This window comes from Panthera uncia (assembly GCF_023721935.1).
Source record: "Panthera uncia isolate 11264 chromosome B2 unlocalized genomic scaffold, Puncia_PCG_1.0 HiC_scaffold_24, whole genome shotgun sequence".
NCBI classification, from domain to species: Eukaryota; Metazoa; Chordata; class Mammalia; order Carnivora; family Felidae; genus Panthera; species Panthera uncia.
The window spans coordinates 85,422,037-85,439,048 of NW_026057580.1; the positions used below are offsets into that span (position 1 = coordinate 85,422,037).

Here is a 17,012-nt window from a genome sequence, read left to right on the forward strand (position 1 = left end):
CTTACTATCCCTTTACTTTCAGCCTGTGTCTTTAGGTCTGAGGTGAGTCACTTTTATATAACAGATAAATGGATCTTGCTTTTTTTAATCCATTCTACCATTTTGTCTTTTGATTGGAGCATTTAGATCATTTATGTTTAATGTAATTATTGATAAGTTTGTACTTACTACTATTTTGTTAATTGCTTTCTGGTTGTTTTTGTAGTTCTTCTCTGAACCTTTATTCTTTTGCTCCCTTGTGATTGATGACTCTGTAGTGTTATGTATAGCTTTCTTTCTCTTTATTGTTTTGTATCTATTAAATGTTTGGAGTTGTGGTTACCATGAGGCTCACATATAACATCCTAAGGATATAGCAGTCTACACTGATGGTCATTTAAATTCAAACACATACTGAAAAACATTTTCACTCCTCTCTCCACATTTTATGTATGTGTTGTCATATTTTACATCTTTTTATTTTCTGACATCTAATCATGGCCTTACCTATTTAAAGAAGTCCTTTTAACATTTCTTATAAGGCCACTTCAGTGGTGATGATCTCCTTCAACTTTTTTTGGTCTGAGAAACTATCTCTCCTTCATTTCTGAATGATAATCTCGCTGGGTACAGTATTATTGGTTGTGAGTTTTATTTTTCTTTCAATACTTTGAATATGTGAGGCTACTCTCTTCTAACCTGTAAAGTTTTCACTAAAAAATCAATGGCTAGCCTGATGGGATTTCCCTCTTACATAACTGTTTGCTTGTCTCTTGCTGCTTTTAAAATTCTCTATATTTAATCTTTGGCATTTTAATTATTATATGTCATTGTGTAGACTTCCATGGGCTCATTTTGTTTGAAACTATCTGTACTTCTAGAATGTGGAAGTCTATTTTCTTTTCTAGGTTATGGAAGTTTTTTGCCACCCCCATAATGTAAATGTTTGTTTCTTAATGTTGTCGAAAAGATCCTTTAACCTATCCTCATTTTTTTTAAAAAATTCTTTTTTTCTTAAGGTGCCTAGGTGTCTAAGTTGGTTAAAAGTCCAACTCTTGATTTCAGCTCAGGTCATGATCTCACAGTTTATGAGATCAAGCCCTATATCAGGCTCTGTGCTCACAACCTGTAGCTATTTGGGATTCTTTCCCTCCTCTCCCTCTGCCCCTCCCCTTCTCACATGCTCACTCTCTTTCTCACTTTTTAAAAAATTATTTTTTTTTTCTTTTTGCTGTTCAGCTTGGGTGCTTTCCATTATTATCTTCCAGATTACTGATCTGTTTTTCCACATCTGGTAATCTGTTCCCTCTCATACATTTTTCATTTCAGTTATATTCTTCAAATTTGATTAGTTCCTTTTTATATTTTCTATCTCTCTGTTGAAGTTTTCACTGAATTCTTCCACTCTTCTCTCTAGTCCAGTGAATATCTTTACAATCATTTATTTTAAACTCCTTACTAGGCATATTGCTTATCTCTGTTTCATTTAGTTCTTTTTCTGAAGTTTTGCCTTTTGTTTGGGATATATTTCTCTGTCTCTCCATTTTGCTTGATTTTGTGTTTGTTTCTATGAATTAAGTGGAAAAGCTACTTCTCCTAAACTTTAAGGAACAGTCTTGTGGTATGGTCATCCCCTGTGCAGGCTATGTGTGCCTGGTGACTTCCTGGCTGGCTGGGGGTCACAGGGCACTCTCTACTGGAGCTTGCCTGGTAGATTGGCTGGAACTGAACTGGGCATGTGCTGGGGTGGTCCTGGGGCTCTCTGCATAGAGGGTGCCTTGTCAGGACAGCTAAAACTGAAGCGTGTGCAAGTCAGGGGTTCCTAATGCCGTCCATGCAGAGGGCACCCTGGCAGGACAGAAGTGGGTATAAGCTGGGGTATTTGGGGACTCTTCTGCAGAGGATGCCCTTCTGGGGTGGCTAGAGCTGAAGTGGGATGTGGGCTGGGGCGTCCTGGGGTGCTCCCTGCAAGGGGTACCCTGGTAATAACTGAAACTGAGGCATGTATGGCCTGGAGGTTCATGGGGCACTCAGTGCAGGGAGCCCCCTGCTGGAGCCAAAACAGGCATCAGTCAGGAGGTCCTGGACTGCTCTGTGCCAGGGTTGCCACAGAATGCCATCTGGAGCTGAGGTAGTATGGGTCTGGAGTGTTCCAGCATTCATTGTTCCTGTGTCACCTTGGTGTCATGGCTGGAGTTGTAGGGAGAACTGAACAGGGGTGTCCCAGTGTGCACCATTCTGGGGTTGCCTTGCTGGGACAGCTGGCACTGGTGTAAGCTACGGGGCTGGGGCTCACAAGGCAATAGGCCAGCTGGGGTGCCTGGACCCTGGAGTGGTCCATGCTATCAAGGTGGAGGAAGTACATAAACCATTGCTCTCACTAGCCTGTCTGACCCAGAGAGTTCCAGCAGCTCCCTCACCATTTGGCAGGGTTCTGGGGCTGAGCCTTTTATATACTAGTTGCTCTTTTTCTGTGCCCCAGGTCACATGAATCTCCTCTCAGTCCCTCAGTACTATCCCTTCCCATTGCAGTTCATTGGGTCAGGGGTTGCCATTTTGCTGTGCAGAAGCTATTCAGTCGGCCCTCAATTCTTCTAAAGGAGGAATTGCTTTATCAATAGGTACAGATTTGGTGTCCATGGTAGTAAGTTCAGGTTCTTTCTACATCACCATCCTGGACCAGAACCAGCATAAGGAACTAATGAAAAGTTATGATATTCATATGGGGCACATAGGTCTGCCAAACCAGTGGTCCCATGAGAGTCACAATGTACACTATTTAGAATATCAGAACAATCTAGATATAGGCTAGATATATCCTAGTTGAGGAGGCCAACAGAGGATTCTGTGGGCCCATTTTGTGAAGCCTGGGATGATGGTACAGATTTAGGTAGTTTGGGGCTGTCTTAAGGAGACTGGGTGATGATTACAAGCACAGAGCATCCCCACAAATTACTGAATTCCATATAAAGGCAAAGTTTCTGCTAAAACCTGCTATTTGTTTTTGTCTGACCTGAATATTTAGGTGACCTACAGCATTGATGGCTGCATCAGGAATTTTCAGATGGCGGAGGCCCCTGTGGATCTTGAACAACCAACCTCCAGTTTCCACGTTGGAACGTGTTTTGCTAATGCTCAGAAAGGAACATATTTTGATGGAACAGGTTTTGCCAAAGCAGGTGAGGCACTTCCATTTTCTTCCTGTTGAATATTAAATAGGTCCAAATATTAACCTCTGGCTTGTATGGATAAGTAAAAGTCCTGGATTTCCTAAATGAGTACACTTAAACCAGGAATAAAAACGGATAGTAGTAATAACAAAAAGTCTCTTAAAGATTAATGTGTCTTATTGTGAGAAGATTTAATAGAAAAAATAAGTGTAATTCTACAAGAAGGGCCATATGTTTATACATGTAATTTATCTACTTTTCAGTTTTCCCTGTCTACCTTTCTGAAGGCGAGGTAGCATTTTTCTTTCTTCCTCTCTTCAACTTCTTTTAATACTCCATGTCATGAGCTCCACTCATACCCATGACAGACACATACTGGTACCCATTTCTCATCGATGGTGATGACGATTGGCACTTTTCCCTGACTTTAGGCATCTGTCCCTTACTAATGAGCACTTCCAGAGCAGGTCTGGATCACTGATAGTAAATGTACAATTTGGAAAGAAAAATATAAAATATATAACAACAAAAAAGACCTTAACATACTTTAAGATGGACTGTTCAGTCCTAGAGTTAGAAAAAAATTAATGAGCACATAATGTATAGAAGTTATCATGGGGAACAGAAGTAAATGTTTCTTTTTTCAAAAAATATACTATTAATAGGTAAGATTCAGTGCGCTCAGAAATCACAAGTCAAGTACATATGATTTAAAACTACAAAAGATATACAAGCAAGGTTCTGTGGATATTTAGAAGAAACATTAATTTTGGTTGGGGAAATCAGGAAAGCTTTATGGGAAAATTGACATTTGAGCTAGGATTTAAAAGGTGAGATAAATGCTCACATACAAAGGTTTTCAGAGATGGAAGGCCAGAGCCCTCAGACAAAGCGTAATTTGGAAACTTCACCTATAGCTGAGGCAGAAAACAGATAAACACAGGTTTTGTTAAACATTAAAATATTGGCGGTTATGATGGAGCCCTACATTCCATGTGCAGAGAAAACCCAAAGCCTTCCCCAAGATTTCTTCAAATTCACAGATGGCTAACAATCTCTTGGTCAAATTTGATGGCAAGCTTCAGCGTCTGCAGTTAATTTATTGACTTGCTATTCTGCCTGGGCTCTTTTTTTTTTCATTCTGGATCAAACTGGACCAGAAAATTAGCCACTTCCCCAATTTCCAACAACTCCTCCCATCCCTTCAACAGACAGTGTAATGCAATCTTTATAAGACTTGGATGATTAGAGAAGGTTTCATCATTGTAAAACATACAGCTTCAATTAAACCTTTGACATCTTTGTCCTTAAAATCTTTTCAGCCACCTGATCACTGTGGTTTTTACTGGCCAATTCACTCTGTCTTCCGCTGAACTGTTTCATGTTGTGCCTTTCTTCTCACTTCTCCCTTTCAGGGACAAAAACAAGCACTTTGTTTTATTTTGCAGGACAATTCAGCTTCTTTGTCTCTTAAAATCTGCTCTAAACCCACCTTTTCACATTCCAACCCATCAAGGTTCTCAGTAGAACAATACGTTTTTCACATAATAGACACTACCCTTCATTGGAGGCAACTGTGATTACAAATAGCATTTATTTCTTAATAAATAGAAGACATGCATAAAATTTCTGTAGTTCTTCTCTAATACTCCATGCAGTTGATATTTTCTAGGTCTGTTCATATTGAATGGCTTTGTTTCTAAGAGGCATGTCTTAAATACTTCCTAAAAGATTAAATCAATGAATCAAATATAGGAAATTATACAAAAAACTTACTTGGATGAACTGGAAAAACCTAGTTATGTCCCAGAATCTTCTCTTTCAAAATCATGCTTACAGTTCCTTTCTTTATTTAAAAAAAAAAAAAAAATGGAAACAGTAATCTTAGAGCAGCCTAGTAAAATCTTACTGAATAATCATTGAAATGCTTGACCTAATCCAACAGGAAGACTTCCAATAAAACCATGCATTGCTATGGGATTCTTTGAGCCAATCTCCGTGTGTGTTCATCCATTTAATTATTCAACAACTATGTATTAAACTTCCCTGCGTGCCAGACACCTTGGTAGGCACAGTAATAAAATTGCCCTCACAGAATTTACATGCTAGGAGGGAAGACAACCAAGAAAAGAAGCAATAACTTTAAAGTGTTACATGATACGATGGTGGAAATATAGGCCATAGGAGAGTCTGGAACTTATTATAATTGACGAATATCTGAATTGAGATCTAAACCATTGCATTGTACAAACTTGAATCAACAATCCCTAAACTCTAATCCACATTTTTTTTTTTAATCTTCATTTTACAGTTGATGGGTTCAAAGTGGGATTGGACCTTCTTGTAGAATTTGAATTCCGCACAACTAGAACCACTGGAGTTCTTCTAGGAATCAGCAGCCAGAAAATGGATGGAATGGGTGTCGAAATGATTGATGAAAAGGTGAGTGTCAGCTGTCTACCTATTTCTGATTTCCTCATGATATTGTTGTTCATATGTAGAACATCTACATTGTGAAGCCTTGCTGTATTCTTTGTTGGGAGAAAGCTAGATTGTATCTTTCCATCTATCTAGATTATCTCTAATGTGTGTTTTCAACACACTTATTCTGCAGACCAGTGTAAGCTTTAAGTGTGCTAATTCTACAGTAAGCCAATTGTGTTGACACATAATGGGCCAAACAGTTTTAGATCTCAAGCTCTTACTTGTTGCTAAAAGTACACTGATATCCTCTTTGTGAATACACTGTATGTAAAACTGTAGATTCCAATGGGAAAAACAGGAGGGGGCCTGGATTGTCTAAAATCAGTGTTTGCCTCTTATACCACAGTAGGCACATCTCAGAAGTCAAGATGGCCAACTGACACATCAGTTTCTCAATTTCTATTTAAAAATCATCTAGATACCATTTCAAAAAAGTACTGATTTATACTGAATTTATATCAACATAATCTATTTTGCCAATTTGCTTACAATGGATAAGCTAATTCCAAACACCTCTCCCGTCCCTCCCTGCCTATGAACAGCAACCTGCCGCAAGATGACCTGTGTATATACTTTGTACTGCAGGCAGCAGGTAAAGAGAGGCAGGCAAAGCAAGGAGTCGCCCAAGTTTTCTGTCTGGCTCTTAAATAGGACTCATGCTTCACCCCTGTTCATATGTCCACTCGTATACTGCTGCTGCCTCCCAAGAAGAAAGACCACAGAGTGACCTCAAGACTCTCCCTCCTATCTTCAAACCATCCTCAAAGGCAATAAAGCAAAAAGATCCAGGAGTACAGAGGCAGGAAAGGGGGAACAGACAAGCAACAACTTATGGCTTTGCCAGATTTTCAAGCACGTTCGCTACATCTTGTTGGAGTTCGCTTCATTTCATCGCCCGCTTTTAACCAGTTACTATCAGCTTGTCAGAGTATCAAGTTCCATTACAATGTATGTGTATTTCTCACCAAGTCCTGCTCTTACAAACTCCACCCAATAGAGTAAAACCTTAAGGTTTTGTTTTGTTTTTACATCCCTGTTCAGTTTACAAACTTTTCACCTATTGCAGTTTTTCATCTTTTTAAAAACCCCGTGTCTTTTCTTTTACCTTGTCAAACGTGTTGCAAGACTGACTGTTTTCAATGTTTCAATATGTTTCTTTTCTTCCTCAGCTTCAAAAGAATTCTGTCATCTCAAATTTCAGGGACTGTTCCATGTTACTGAAAACAGGTTTTTCTCATTTAGACATGAACTTCCAATCTAAGTTCTGCATTGTTAAGAATTTAACTGGCCTTCTGGCTGAAAGTCTCTGGCACCTGTGACATGAAGCTTGCCCAAAAAAGTAATTTATGTTATTCGCAATCCTGCATATAAAATGGAATCCATGAAGGAAAAAAAAAGAATACATACAATTAAAACCTCAAAAGCTTACATTTTGCAAAACCAATAATCCTCTAAAATGAATTTGTAAATCAAATTAATGAATTACTCTAAACATCTTTTAAGAAATTTTATAAAGGTTCACTAAGAACTCTCATACTCTATAAAGATCTGTGGTAGAATTTGTCCCTGTGTATATGAGGTTCTTTTTTATTTTTTATCACTTAGACTCATATCACATTTTCTGAAAGCAGAATTATTACTCGTCTCACACATCTTGCTCCAAACAAAGAACATATTTTGTGATTCCTGGTCATTAAATCTGTGTTTTAATTTCTGTCAAGATTTTTTTTTAATTTTTAAAATGTCTCAGATATGTTCATTTCTAACTATTCCAGCCGATGCCTTTTTCCTAGAGACATAACAATTTTTGCTATGCAAACCATCATGAAACCTTTCTAATGAAACCATCTGTGACTGTTCAATTTCCTATTTTCTAGCTTATGTTTCATGTGGACAATGGTGCCGGCCGATTCACTGCTGTCTATGATGCTGGGATCCCTGGGCATTTGTGTGATGGACAATGGCATAAAGTCACAGCCAACAAGATCAAACACCGCATTGAGCTGACGGTAGATGGGAACCAGGTGGTAGCCCAGAGCCCCAACCAGGCATCTACATCAGCTGATACAAATGACCCCGTGTTTGTTGGAGGATTCCCAGGTGAGCCTTATCTACCCCAGCAAGAATTTGTTAGTGGATTTAAAATATTTATATATTTCTATAAATATGTCCAAGAACGTGTGCTTAAGTATACTTCCTAGCTTTAGAATCTACTCCCATAAATAACACCTGAAATTTCCAGTGTGTAAAATGAGCATATTACTTATATAAACCACATGGGGCTGAACTTTACATGATAGCCCCCAAAGTTTCATTCATGAGGAGATGGGGGCTAGAGGAAATGAATTTGCTTATAAAAGATATGAGGCATTTAACAGTCAGAGTTGGTGTTCTTTCTGATTTTTTGAAAATCAATATACCAGAGGAATCATAAATTGTTATGGAACTTATTTCCTCAAGTTCTGGAAATCATTGGGTTAAACACAGCTAATTTCCCCCTTAGGTTATTATAGCATTTATATTTATATTACAAAGAAACCTAAGCAATAAATCTGCATTCAAAACCCCTGTCCAGCACATTAAGTAGAGCACATAAACCACAGAGTTACCTAAAGTGCCCATAAACAAGAGTGCCCAACTTGATGAGAAATAACCCAACCACCTCTTTTTAAATACTATAATAACACAGACTCTTGGAATGGTCTTTCAGCGTGTTGGCAAGAGAAACTGCCGTTCCCATGTAAAGTTCCTCTGCTTAATAAAACAAGCAAAATATATATTCAGCAGTGGTTAATGGAGGGAAAGATTTAGGAGAAATGGGGACCAATTCAGAGCTCCTTTTTCCAAAGTTGCTTCTGGGTTTGAAAAGGGCCTACCTGTGCTTCAATCGGGATACCCTCCAAGATACTTGGAAGGAGATAATGTATTTCTCCACTTAGAGTCTATGAAATGGGATCCTAGTTAGCACTTACTAGGCCTACTGAAAGAATGGAGTGTCTCCTCAACAAAGAAAATACTTTGTGTGAGTTTTCAACCTACTTAACCTTTCGGGATGTATTTTTACAATGAAGAAAGTAATAAAGTCACCATTGAAAGCCCATATCCTAATTCAGTAAAATATTTGATCAATTGATTTGTTTCACTAAATAAAATTCCATAATATATCAGAGTTGTAAACTCATTCATTCCAAACCAAACTCTTTGCTATCTTAAAATGTACAATTCTACATGTCTCCAAATTTCAGCGTACATAACCATAGAAACTTTACAAGTTTAGCTGTTAGCGAAGCTAAGCACAAAATCACTAGCTTTACTTAAAACAGGCTTCCAATTTACTCTCAAGCTAACCGCTGACTAAAACAGGGCCTTAAAAAACTTTCAGCAAAGATGGCAGAGAGGACTCTAAGCTCACCTCATCCAACAGATACAACCAGATAACACATGTTATCATTATAAATAATCCAGAAATGAACTGAAAAGACTGGAAGAAAAAATTCCACAACAAAATGTAGAGAAGAGGCCACAGGGAAGAAGGTAGGAAGGGCAGAGACTCCGTGAGAAGTTAAAGGACCACAGGCCCTTGGTGGAAGTGAGGGAGCCACGGGTATGCAGAGGGGAGAGAAACAGAGTCACACTGGGGAGTCTACATGGGGAAGGCAATTCCGGGAACGTCTGGCTTTGAAAACAGGAGGGGCCAAATTTTGTGAGCTTTTACAGCCAGCAAGACTTAAAGCCTGGAACCTTAAAAATCAACAGACTTCTCTCTGGGAGAGCCAGAAGGGTAAGAGACTGAGTCCCCACCCTTCAAGAGACAGCACAAAGAACAGCCCACAGAGATAACAGCAGAGCAGCGGCAGTTTGAAAAACACCTGGGGCATAAGGGAGGGGAGTTATTTACTGTCCCAGAGGGACAGAGATTGCTGGGATGCTCCCCCAGGAATAAAGAAGCCAGAAAGCACCATTTCCCTCCCCTGCCCCCCAGCACAAACACACAGCCACCTGCAGGAACTGTTCCCTACTTAACTTGCTTAGACCAAGCCCCACCCCCTCCAGCCCAGCCTGCTTGGATGTTGGCGCTGTGGATCCCCTCCCTCAGAAAACCGGGCTCAAACCTCGCTAATACTGCATCTCCCTACCTCATGTTTTACAGGGCCTCTGTCCCATCTCCCAGAGAGGGCATGCACACCTTGCTAAAACTAGGCACCTTGCTCATGTGTGTTTTGTGGATTGGCCTGGTCTCAGCAGCAGAGACATGTTCTCTCAGGGCAGATGACCAGCTCGACCTTGTTAAAAGTGCGTGCCTACCCACTACTTTCAAGGGCATTAGACTTAGCTGACTTTCCTAACACACAGAAACAGACAAAATGAGGAGACAGAGGAAAATGTCCTAAATGAACAAGACAAAATTACAGCAAGAGACCTAAGTGAAACATAAATAAGTCATATCCATAAAAGAGAATTTGAAGTAATTATCATAAAGATACAGCACTTGAAAAAAAGAGTGGAGAACATGTTGAGACCCTTAACAAAGAGAGAAAAAACAAAATCAGAGGTGAAGAATACAATAATTGAAATTAAGAATACACTAGATAGAATAAATAGCAAATTAGAGGAAGCAGAAGAACAAATCAGCAACCTGGAGAACAGAGTAATCGCAAGTAATCAACCTGAGCAGGTGACAGGAAAAAATAGGCAAAATGACAATAGACGTAGAGAACTCAGTGACTCCGTCAAAAGTAATGGCATTCACGTTATAGGGATCCCAGAAGAAGAAGAGAGAGAAAAGGGGGCAGAGCATTTACTTGAAGACTGAATAACTGAAAACTTCTCAAACCTGGGGAAGGAAACAGAAATTCAGATCCAGGAGGCACAAAAATCCCCCAACAAAATGAACACAAGGAGGTCCACACCAAAACACATAGTAATTAAAATGACAAAAAGCACGAAAGCAGCAAAAATCAGTGTATCTGTAAAAAATACCAGTCAATGGACTCATAAAATAAAAGGATGTAAAGTATGACACCATATACCTAAAATGTAGTTTTTTTGGGGGGTGTGGGGCGGGGAGAGGTGAAAAAATTGGTTTAAACTTAAGCGACCATCAATTTAATACAAACTGCCATAGGCAGATGATGTTATATACGAACCTACTGGTAACCCCAAATCAAAAACCAGTAACAGATAATGCAAAATATTAAGAGAAAGGAATCCAGTGTATCACTAAGGAAAGCCAACTTATGATGAGAGAAGAGAGCAAGAGAAGAAAGGAACAGAGAAGCTCTACAAAAGCAACCACAAAAAAAATAACAAAATGGCAATAAATTCATGCCTATCAATACATACTTTGAATGTAAATGGACTACATGCTCCATTCAAAAGACGTAGGATATCTGAATGGTTAAAAAAGCAAAACCCATCTATATTCTGCCTACAAGAGACTCTTTTGAGACCAACAGACATCTGCAGATTGAAAGTGGGGGATGGAGAAATATTTATCATGCAAATAGACATGAAAAGTATTGCCAGGGTGGCAATACTTACATCAGGGAAAATAGACTTTGAAACAAAGACTTTAACAAGAGGCAAAAAAGGACACTACATAATAATAAAGGGAAAAATCCAACAAAATGATGTAACAGTGGTGAATATCTATGCACCCAATATGGAAGCACCCAAATAACAAAAATTTAAAAAGCTAATAACAAGTATAAAGAAACTAATAGTACAGTAACACCCCTTTTTAACACCCCATTTTCATCAATAGACAGATTATCTAAACAAAATCAATAAGGAAAGGGTGGCTTTGAATGACATACTGGACCAGAGGCATTTAACAGATAGATCCAGAACATTCCATCTTAAAACAGCAGAATACCATTTTTTTAAGTGCACATGGAACATTCTCCACAGTATGTCACATATTAGGCCACAAAACAAGTCTCAACAAATTTAAAAAGGTCACAGACATACTTTTCTGACCCAAATACAATGGAACTAGAAATCAACCACAAGAAAAAATTTGGAAAAAACACAAATACATGGAGATTAAATAACATGCTACTAAACAATAAATTTGTCAACCAAGAAATCAAATAAAAAATTTTAAAAATACATGGTAACAAATGAAAACTCAATGGTCCAAAATCTTTGGGATGCAACAAGTTGGTTGTGAGAGGGAAGTTTACAACAATACAGGCCTACATCAAAAAGCAAAAAAAAAAAAAAAACAAAACAAAAAACTCAAATAAACAATGTAAACTTACACCTAAAGGAACTAGAAAAAGAACAAAAAACCTAAAAACAGCAGAAGAAATAATAAAAATTAACACAAAAATAAATGAAATAGAAACAACAAACCAAAAAAAAAAAAAAAAAAAGATCAATAAAAGCAGGAGCTAGTTCTTTGAAAAGATCAACGAAATTGATAAATATCTAGCTAGACTCAAAGAAAAAAAAGGGAGAGAGAACTCAAAGCCAGAAATGAAAGAGGAGAAATAACCCACACCACACAAATACCAAGGATTATAAAATAATACTAAGATTATATGAAAACAAATTGGATAACGTAGAGGAAATGGATAAATTCCTAGAAACATATAACCTCCCAAAAGTGAGTCAGGAAGAAAGAGAAAATTTGAACAGACCAATTACTAGAAATGAAATTAAATCAATAATCAAAAAACTCCCAACAAACACAAGTCAGGACCAGATAGCTTCACAAGTGAAGTCTACCAAATATTTAAAGAAGAATCAATACATGGTCTTCTCAAACTTAAAAAATAGAAGAGGAAGGAAAGCTTCCAATTTAATTCTATGAGGCCAGCATTACCAAAACCAGAATAAGATTCTACAAAAGAGAGAAAAAACTACAGGCCAGTATATCTGATGAAATTAGATGCAAAAATTCTCAACAAAATACTAGCAAACTGAATCCAAGAATACATTTTTAAAAATCATTCACCACGATCAAGTAGGAAGGGGTAAAAACTACATGATCATTTCAACAGATGCAGAAAAAGCATTTGACAAAGTACAATATTCATTCATGATAAAAAGCCTCAACAAAGTAGGTTTAGAGGAACATACCACAAAAGTAGGTTCATAGAGACCATGTATGAAAACCCCACAGTTAACATCATACTCAATGGTGAAAAACTGAGAGATTTTCCACTAAGGTCAAAAACAAGACTAAATTGTCCACTCTCACTACTTTTCTTCAATATAGTACTGGAAGTCCTAGCCATTGCAATTAGATTTGAAAAAAAAAAAAAAAAAAGAATAAAATTCATCCAGATTGGTAAGGAAGAAGTAAAATTTTCACTATTTGATGACATGATACCTATATATAGAAAACCCTAAATTCCACCAAAAAAAAAAGAAAGAAAGAAAAAAAAATCCTACTATAACTGATAAAGTAATTCAGTAAGGTTGCAATACAAAATCAATGTACAGATATCTGTTGCATTTCGATACACAATTAATGAGCAGCAGAAAGAGAAATTAAGAAAACAATCCCATGTACAAGCACCAAGAAAATATATACCTAGGAATAAACATAACCAAGGAGGAGAAAGACCTATACTCTGAAAACTATAAAACACTGATGAAAGAAATTGAAGATGACACAAACAAATGGACATTCCATGCTCATGGATTGGAAGGTCAAGTAGTGTTAAAACGTCCATACTACCCAAAGCAATCATCAGATTGAAACAATCCCTATCAAAATGCTAACTGCATTTTCCACAGAACTAGAACAAACCATCCTAATTTTTTTTTTTAAAAGATTTTATTTGTCAGTAATCTCCACACCCAGTGTGGGGCTCAGACTCACAACCCTGAGATCAAGAGTCACATGCCCCACCAGCCACTGCAACAATCCTAAAATTTGTGTCAAAGCATAAAAGACTCCAAATAGCCAAAACAATCTTAAAAAAGAAACACGAAACTGGAGGTATCACAATTTCAGATTTCAAGTAATATTACAAACCTGTAATAATCAAACCAATATGCTACTGGCACAGAAACATGTAGAAAATAGAACAGAATAGAAAGCCTAGAAATAAACCCACAATTCATATTTGACAAAAGAGGCAAGAATATGCAGTAGCAAAAAGTCTCTTCAACAAATAGTATTAAGAAAACTGGGCAGCTACATGCAAAAGAGTCAAACTGGACCACTTTCTTACACCATGCACACACGCAAAAAAAAAAAAAAAAAACTCAAAATGGACTAAGGACTTAAATATAAGATCTGAAACGTTAAAATCCTAGAAGAGAGCACAGACAGTAATTTCTCTGACATGGGCCATAACAACATCTTTCTAGATGTGTCTCCTGAGGCAAGGGAAACAACAGCAAAAATAAACTATTAGGATTACATCAAAATAAAAAGCTTCTGCACAGCAAAGGAAACAACCAACAGAACTAAAAGACAGCCTACTGAATGGGAGAAGGTATTTGCAAATGATATATCTGATACAAAGTTAGTATTTAAAATATATAAAGAACCAATATAACTCAACACCCAAAAATCAAATAATCCAATTAAAAATGGGCAGAAGACATGAACAGACATTTCTCTAAACAAGACATACAGATGGCCAACAGACACATGAAAAGATGCTTAATATCACTCATCACCAGGGTAATGCAAATCAAAACCACAATGAGATATCACCTCACACTGTCAGAATGGCTAAAATTAAAAAACAAGAAACAAGAGTTGGAGAAGATGTGAAATAAAAGGAACCTTTGTGTACTGTTGGTGGGAATGCAAACTGGTGTGGCCACTGAAAAAGTATGAAGGTTCTTCAAAAAATTAAAAATGGAATTACCTTATGATCCAATAATCACACTACTGGGTATATACTCAAATACAAAAAATACTAATTTGAAGGGATATATGCACCCCTATGTTTATTGCAGCATTATTTACAATAGCCAAACTATGGAAGCAGGTAAATGGCTATCAATAGATGAATAAAGAAGATGTGGTATGTATGTGTGTATATGTGTATATACACACACATATACATACATACATACAATGGAATATTATTCAGCCATAAAAAGAATAAAATCCTGTCATTTGCAACAGATAGATCAGACGGTATAATGCTAAGTGAAATGAACCAGTGAGAGAAAGACAAATAGCATATGACTTCACTTATATGTGGAATTTAAGAAATAAAACAAATGAACAAAGGGGGGAAAAGAAAGAAAGACAAACCAAAAAACAAAAACCAAAAACCAGAAATACCGATTGTTAACTATAGAGAGCAGATGGTTCCCAGAGAGGAGGTGGGTGGGAGGATGGATGAAGCAGGTAAACGGGACTGAGAGCACACCGGTCTTGATGAGCGCTGAGTTGTAGATGGAATTCTTGAATCACTGTATTTTACACCTGAAAATAATGTAATACAGTGTGTTAATTACACTGGAATTAAACTTTAAAAATACCTTTAACATGGAAGCCACATTTAAAAACTGAGTCTTTTTTGCTTTCTTTTTCAGATGGCCTCAATCAGTTTGGCCTGACAACCAACATTAGGTTCCGAGGTTGCATCCGATCTCTGAGGCTCACGAAAGGCACAGGCAAGCCGCTGGAGGTCAATTTTGCCAAGGCCCTGGAACTATGGGGCGTTCAACCTGTATCATGCCCAGCCAACTAATAGGTTTAACTCCAAGAAAGGCCCTTCAAAATAAGTATATCAAGTAAAAGAAATATATCTTACCTATATACGTTATTAAAACTAATTTGTGCATGTATATTGAATTATTTCTGTACTCATGGCGCTGATTCAGAGCCCAGACCGACTTTAAATTCAACTTAAGTCCATGAATATTAAACCAATTATTTCATTCTAAATAATTGCTTGTTTTGTGTGATTTTAAAGATGAAAGGCAACTGACCATAAATTATTGAATTTGCAACATGCCTTGAAGTCATCTCAAGAAAAGCTGAGATGTAATTTGTGAATGCAACTTTTTGATTGTTTTTATTAACTCCTATTAAAACTTTTTTCATCCTTTTCCATGTACATCATCTTTGGCTTTCTGTTCAGGCCACTGAAAACAACAATGGATTTGGCATGTTTGGGAGGAAATCAGCTCCTTACTCCCTATGTTTGAGAAAGCATTAGCAAATCATTTCCCTGATGTAGGTTTATTATTAGAGAGTTTAACTAGCCATATGAATGAATACTTTTTTTGTGCTGAGCATGTATTTAGAGAGTATAGATCAGATTCTGGCAAGAGAGCTTAATTACTTGATTTTCTTGTTTGATAATGATTTATAGGCTTTGGGGAGACACCAGAACCAAGCTCCAGAATGACAATTAAGCACACATTTGATACTATATTACTGAGACTATGGGCTCCTTAAATTTTCAGTGAATATCACAGTATACATAATCACAGAGGAATAATGCTGAAATGCATTTTTATTTACCAGGAAACAATAAACCAGAAACTTAATAGGAGTACATTGCTGAGTCTTTTTGAGTGATAATTTGATTTAACAAATTAATTTCCTTAAAAAAAAGTCTGTGTTTAGTTCTTCTTTTATCTACTCTTTCAATCATCTTCAAAGGGGTCTTTGAGAAGACTGACCTAGATTTTATTCATCAATTTAAGAAGGAAGTGTTTCATTTGCCATCTTCAGTAGAAATAGTTGTAGTCTAATAACGCCGAACATGTAAAAGAACAGACTTCCTTCACATGGTAATTTTAACAAAAGAAAAATAATCCTTTTTGACAGTGCTATCCACAAGGGGAAAGAAGGTGCTGTTTCTAATCAAGGAGATGGCTAATACACTCAGCATTTCACCATTAGCCAGTTGCTTGATATCATTTGCCTATATAACCTCATTCTAGATCAAGCAATCTCAATCATGGCTCCATTTTGGAATTTCTGGGGAAGCTTGATTTAGTCTAGGATGTAGCCTGGGCATGAATATTTTTAAAAAGCTTCCCAGGCAACTCTAAAGTTCCATCAGGAATGAGAACCACTGTTCTAAAGAGAGAAAGTATCCACTATGTCATAGAGTTGTAGAGTCCTCTAACAATCTATTGTTGTTGACTTTGTCTTGGCCATTTCCTCACACATAAAAAAAATAATATTAAATCAAGTTAATGCCTTTTGAGGCATCTTTAAGTCATAAAACTGAGAACCAATGTGTTTTAAAAATGAGGATGTTCCTTCTCCACTGAACACTGACAAGATTTGTGCTTACCTGGAAAATAAGTGAATAAACAGAAATAAAGATGCTAAGTTCCTAAATTAAAAGTTAATGCCTTTCTTTCCTGAAGCCTCAACAGAAAGAAATATAACAAATTTGAAAGCAAAGGTACTCAATTAATAATCCTATCAGAGTC

At 37.1% G+C, this 17,012-nt stretch overlaps 1 protein-coding gene across 1 annotated transcript in view; it reads left to right on the forward strand.

Moving 5' to 3' along the window:
- Window positions 1-15,670, forward strand: part of LAMA2 (laminin subunit alpha 2) — a 613,971-nt gene extending 598,301 nt beyond the window's left edge. Inside the window, exons 62-65 of the mRNA XM_049652971.1 lie at window positions 3,005-3,158; window positions 5,461-5,591; window positions 7,511-7,733; window positions 15,150-15,670. Of these exons, the coding sequence (XP_049508928.1) occupies window positions 3,005-3,158; window positions 5,461-5,591; window positions 7,511-7,733; window positions 15,150-15,307 (666 nt within the window). The 3' untranslated portion in view covers window positions 15,308-15,670. The remainder of the gene's footprint in view (window positions 1-3,004; window positions 3,159-5,460; window positions 5,592-7,510; window positions 7,734-15,149) is intronic.
- Window positions 15,671-17,012: the final 1,342 nt, after the last annotated feature.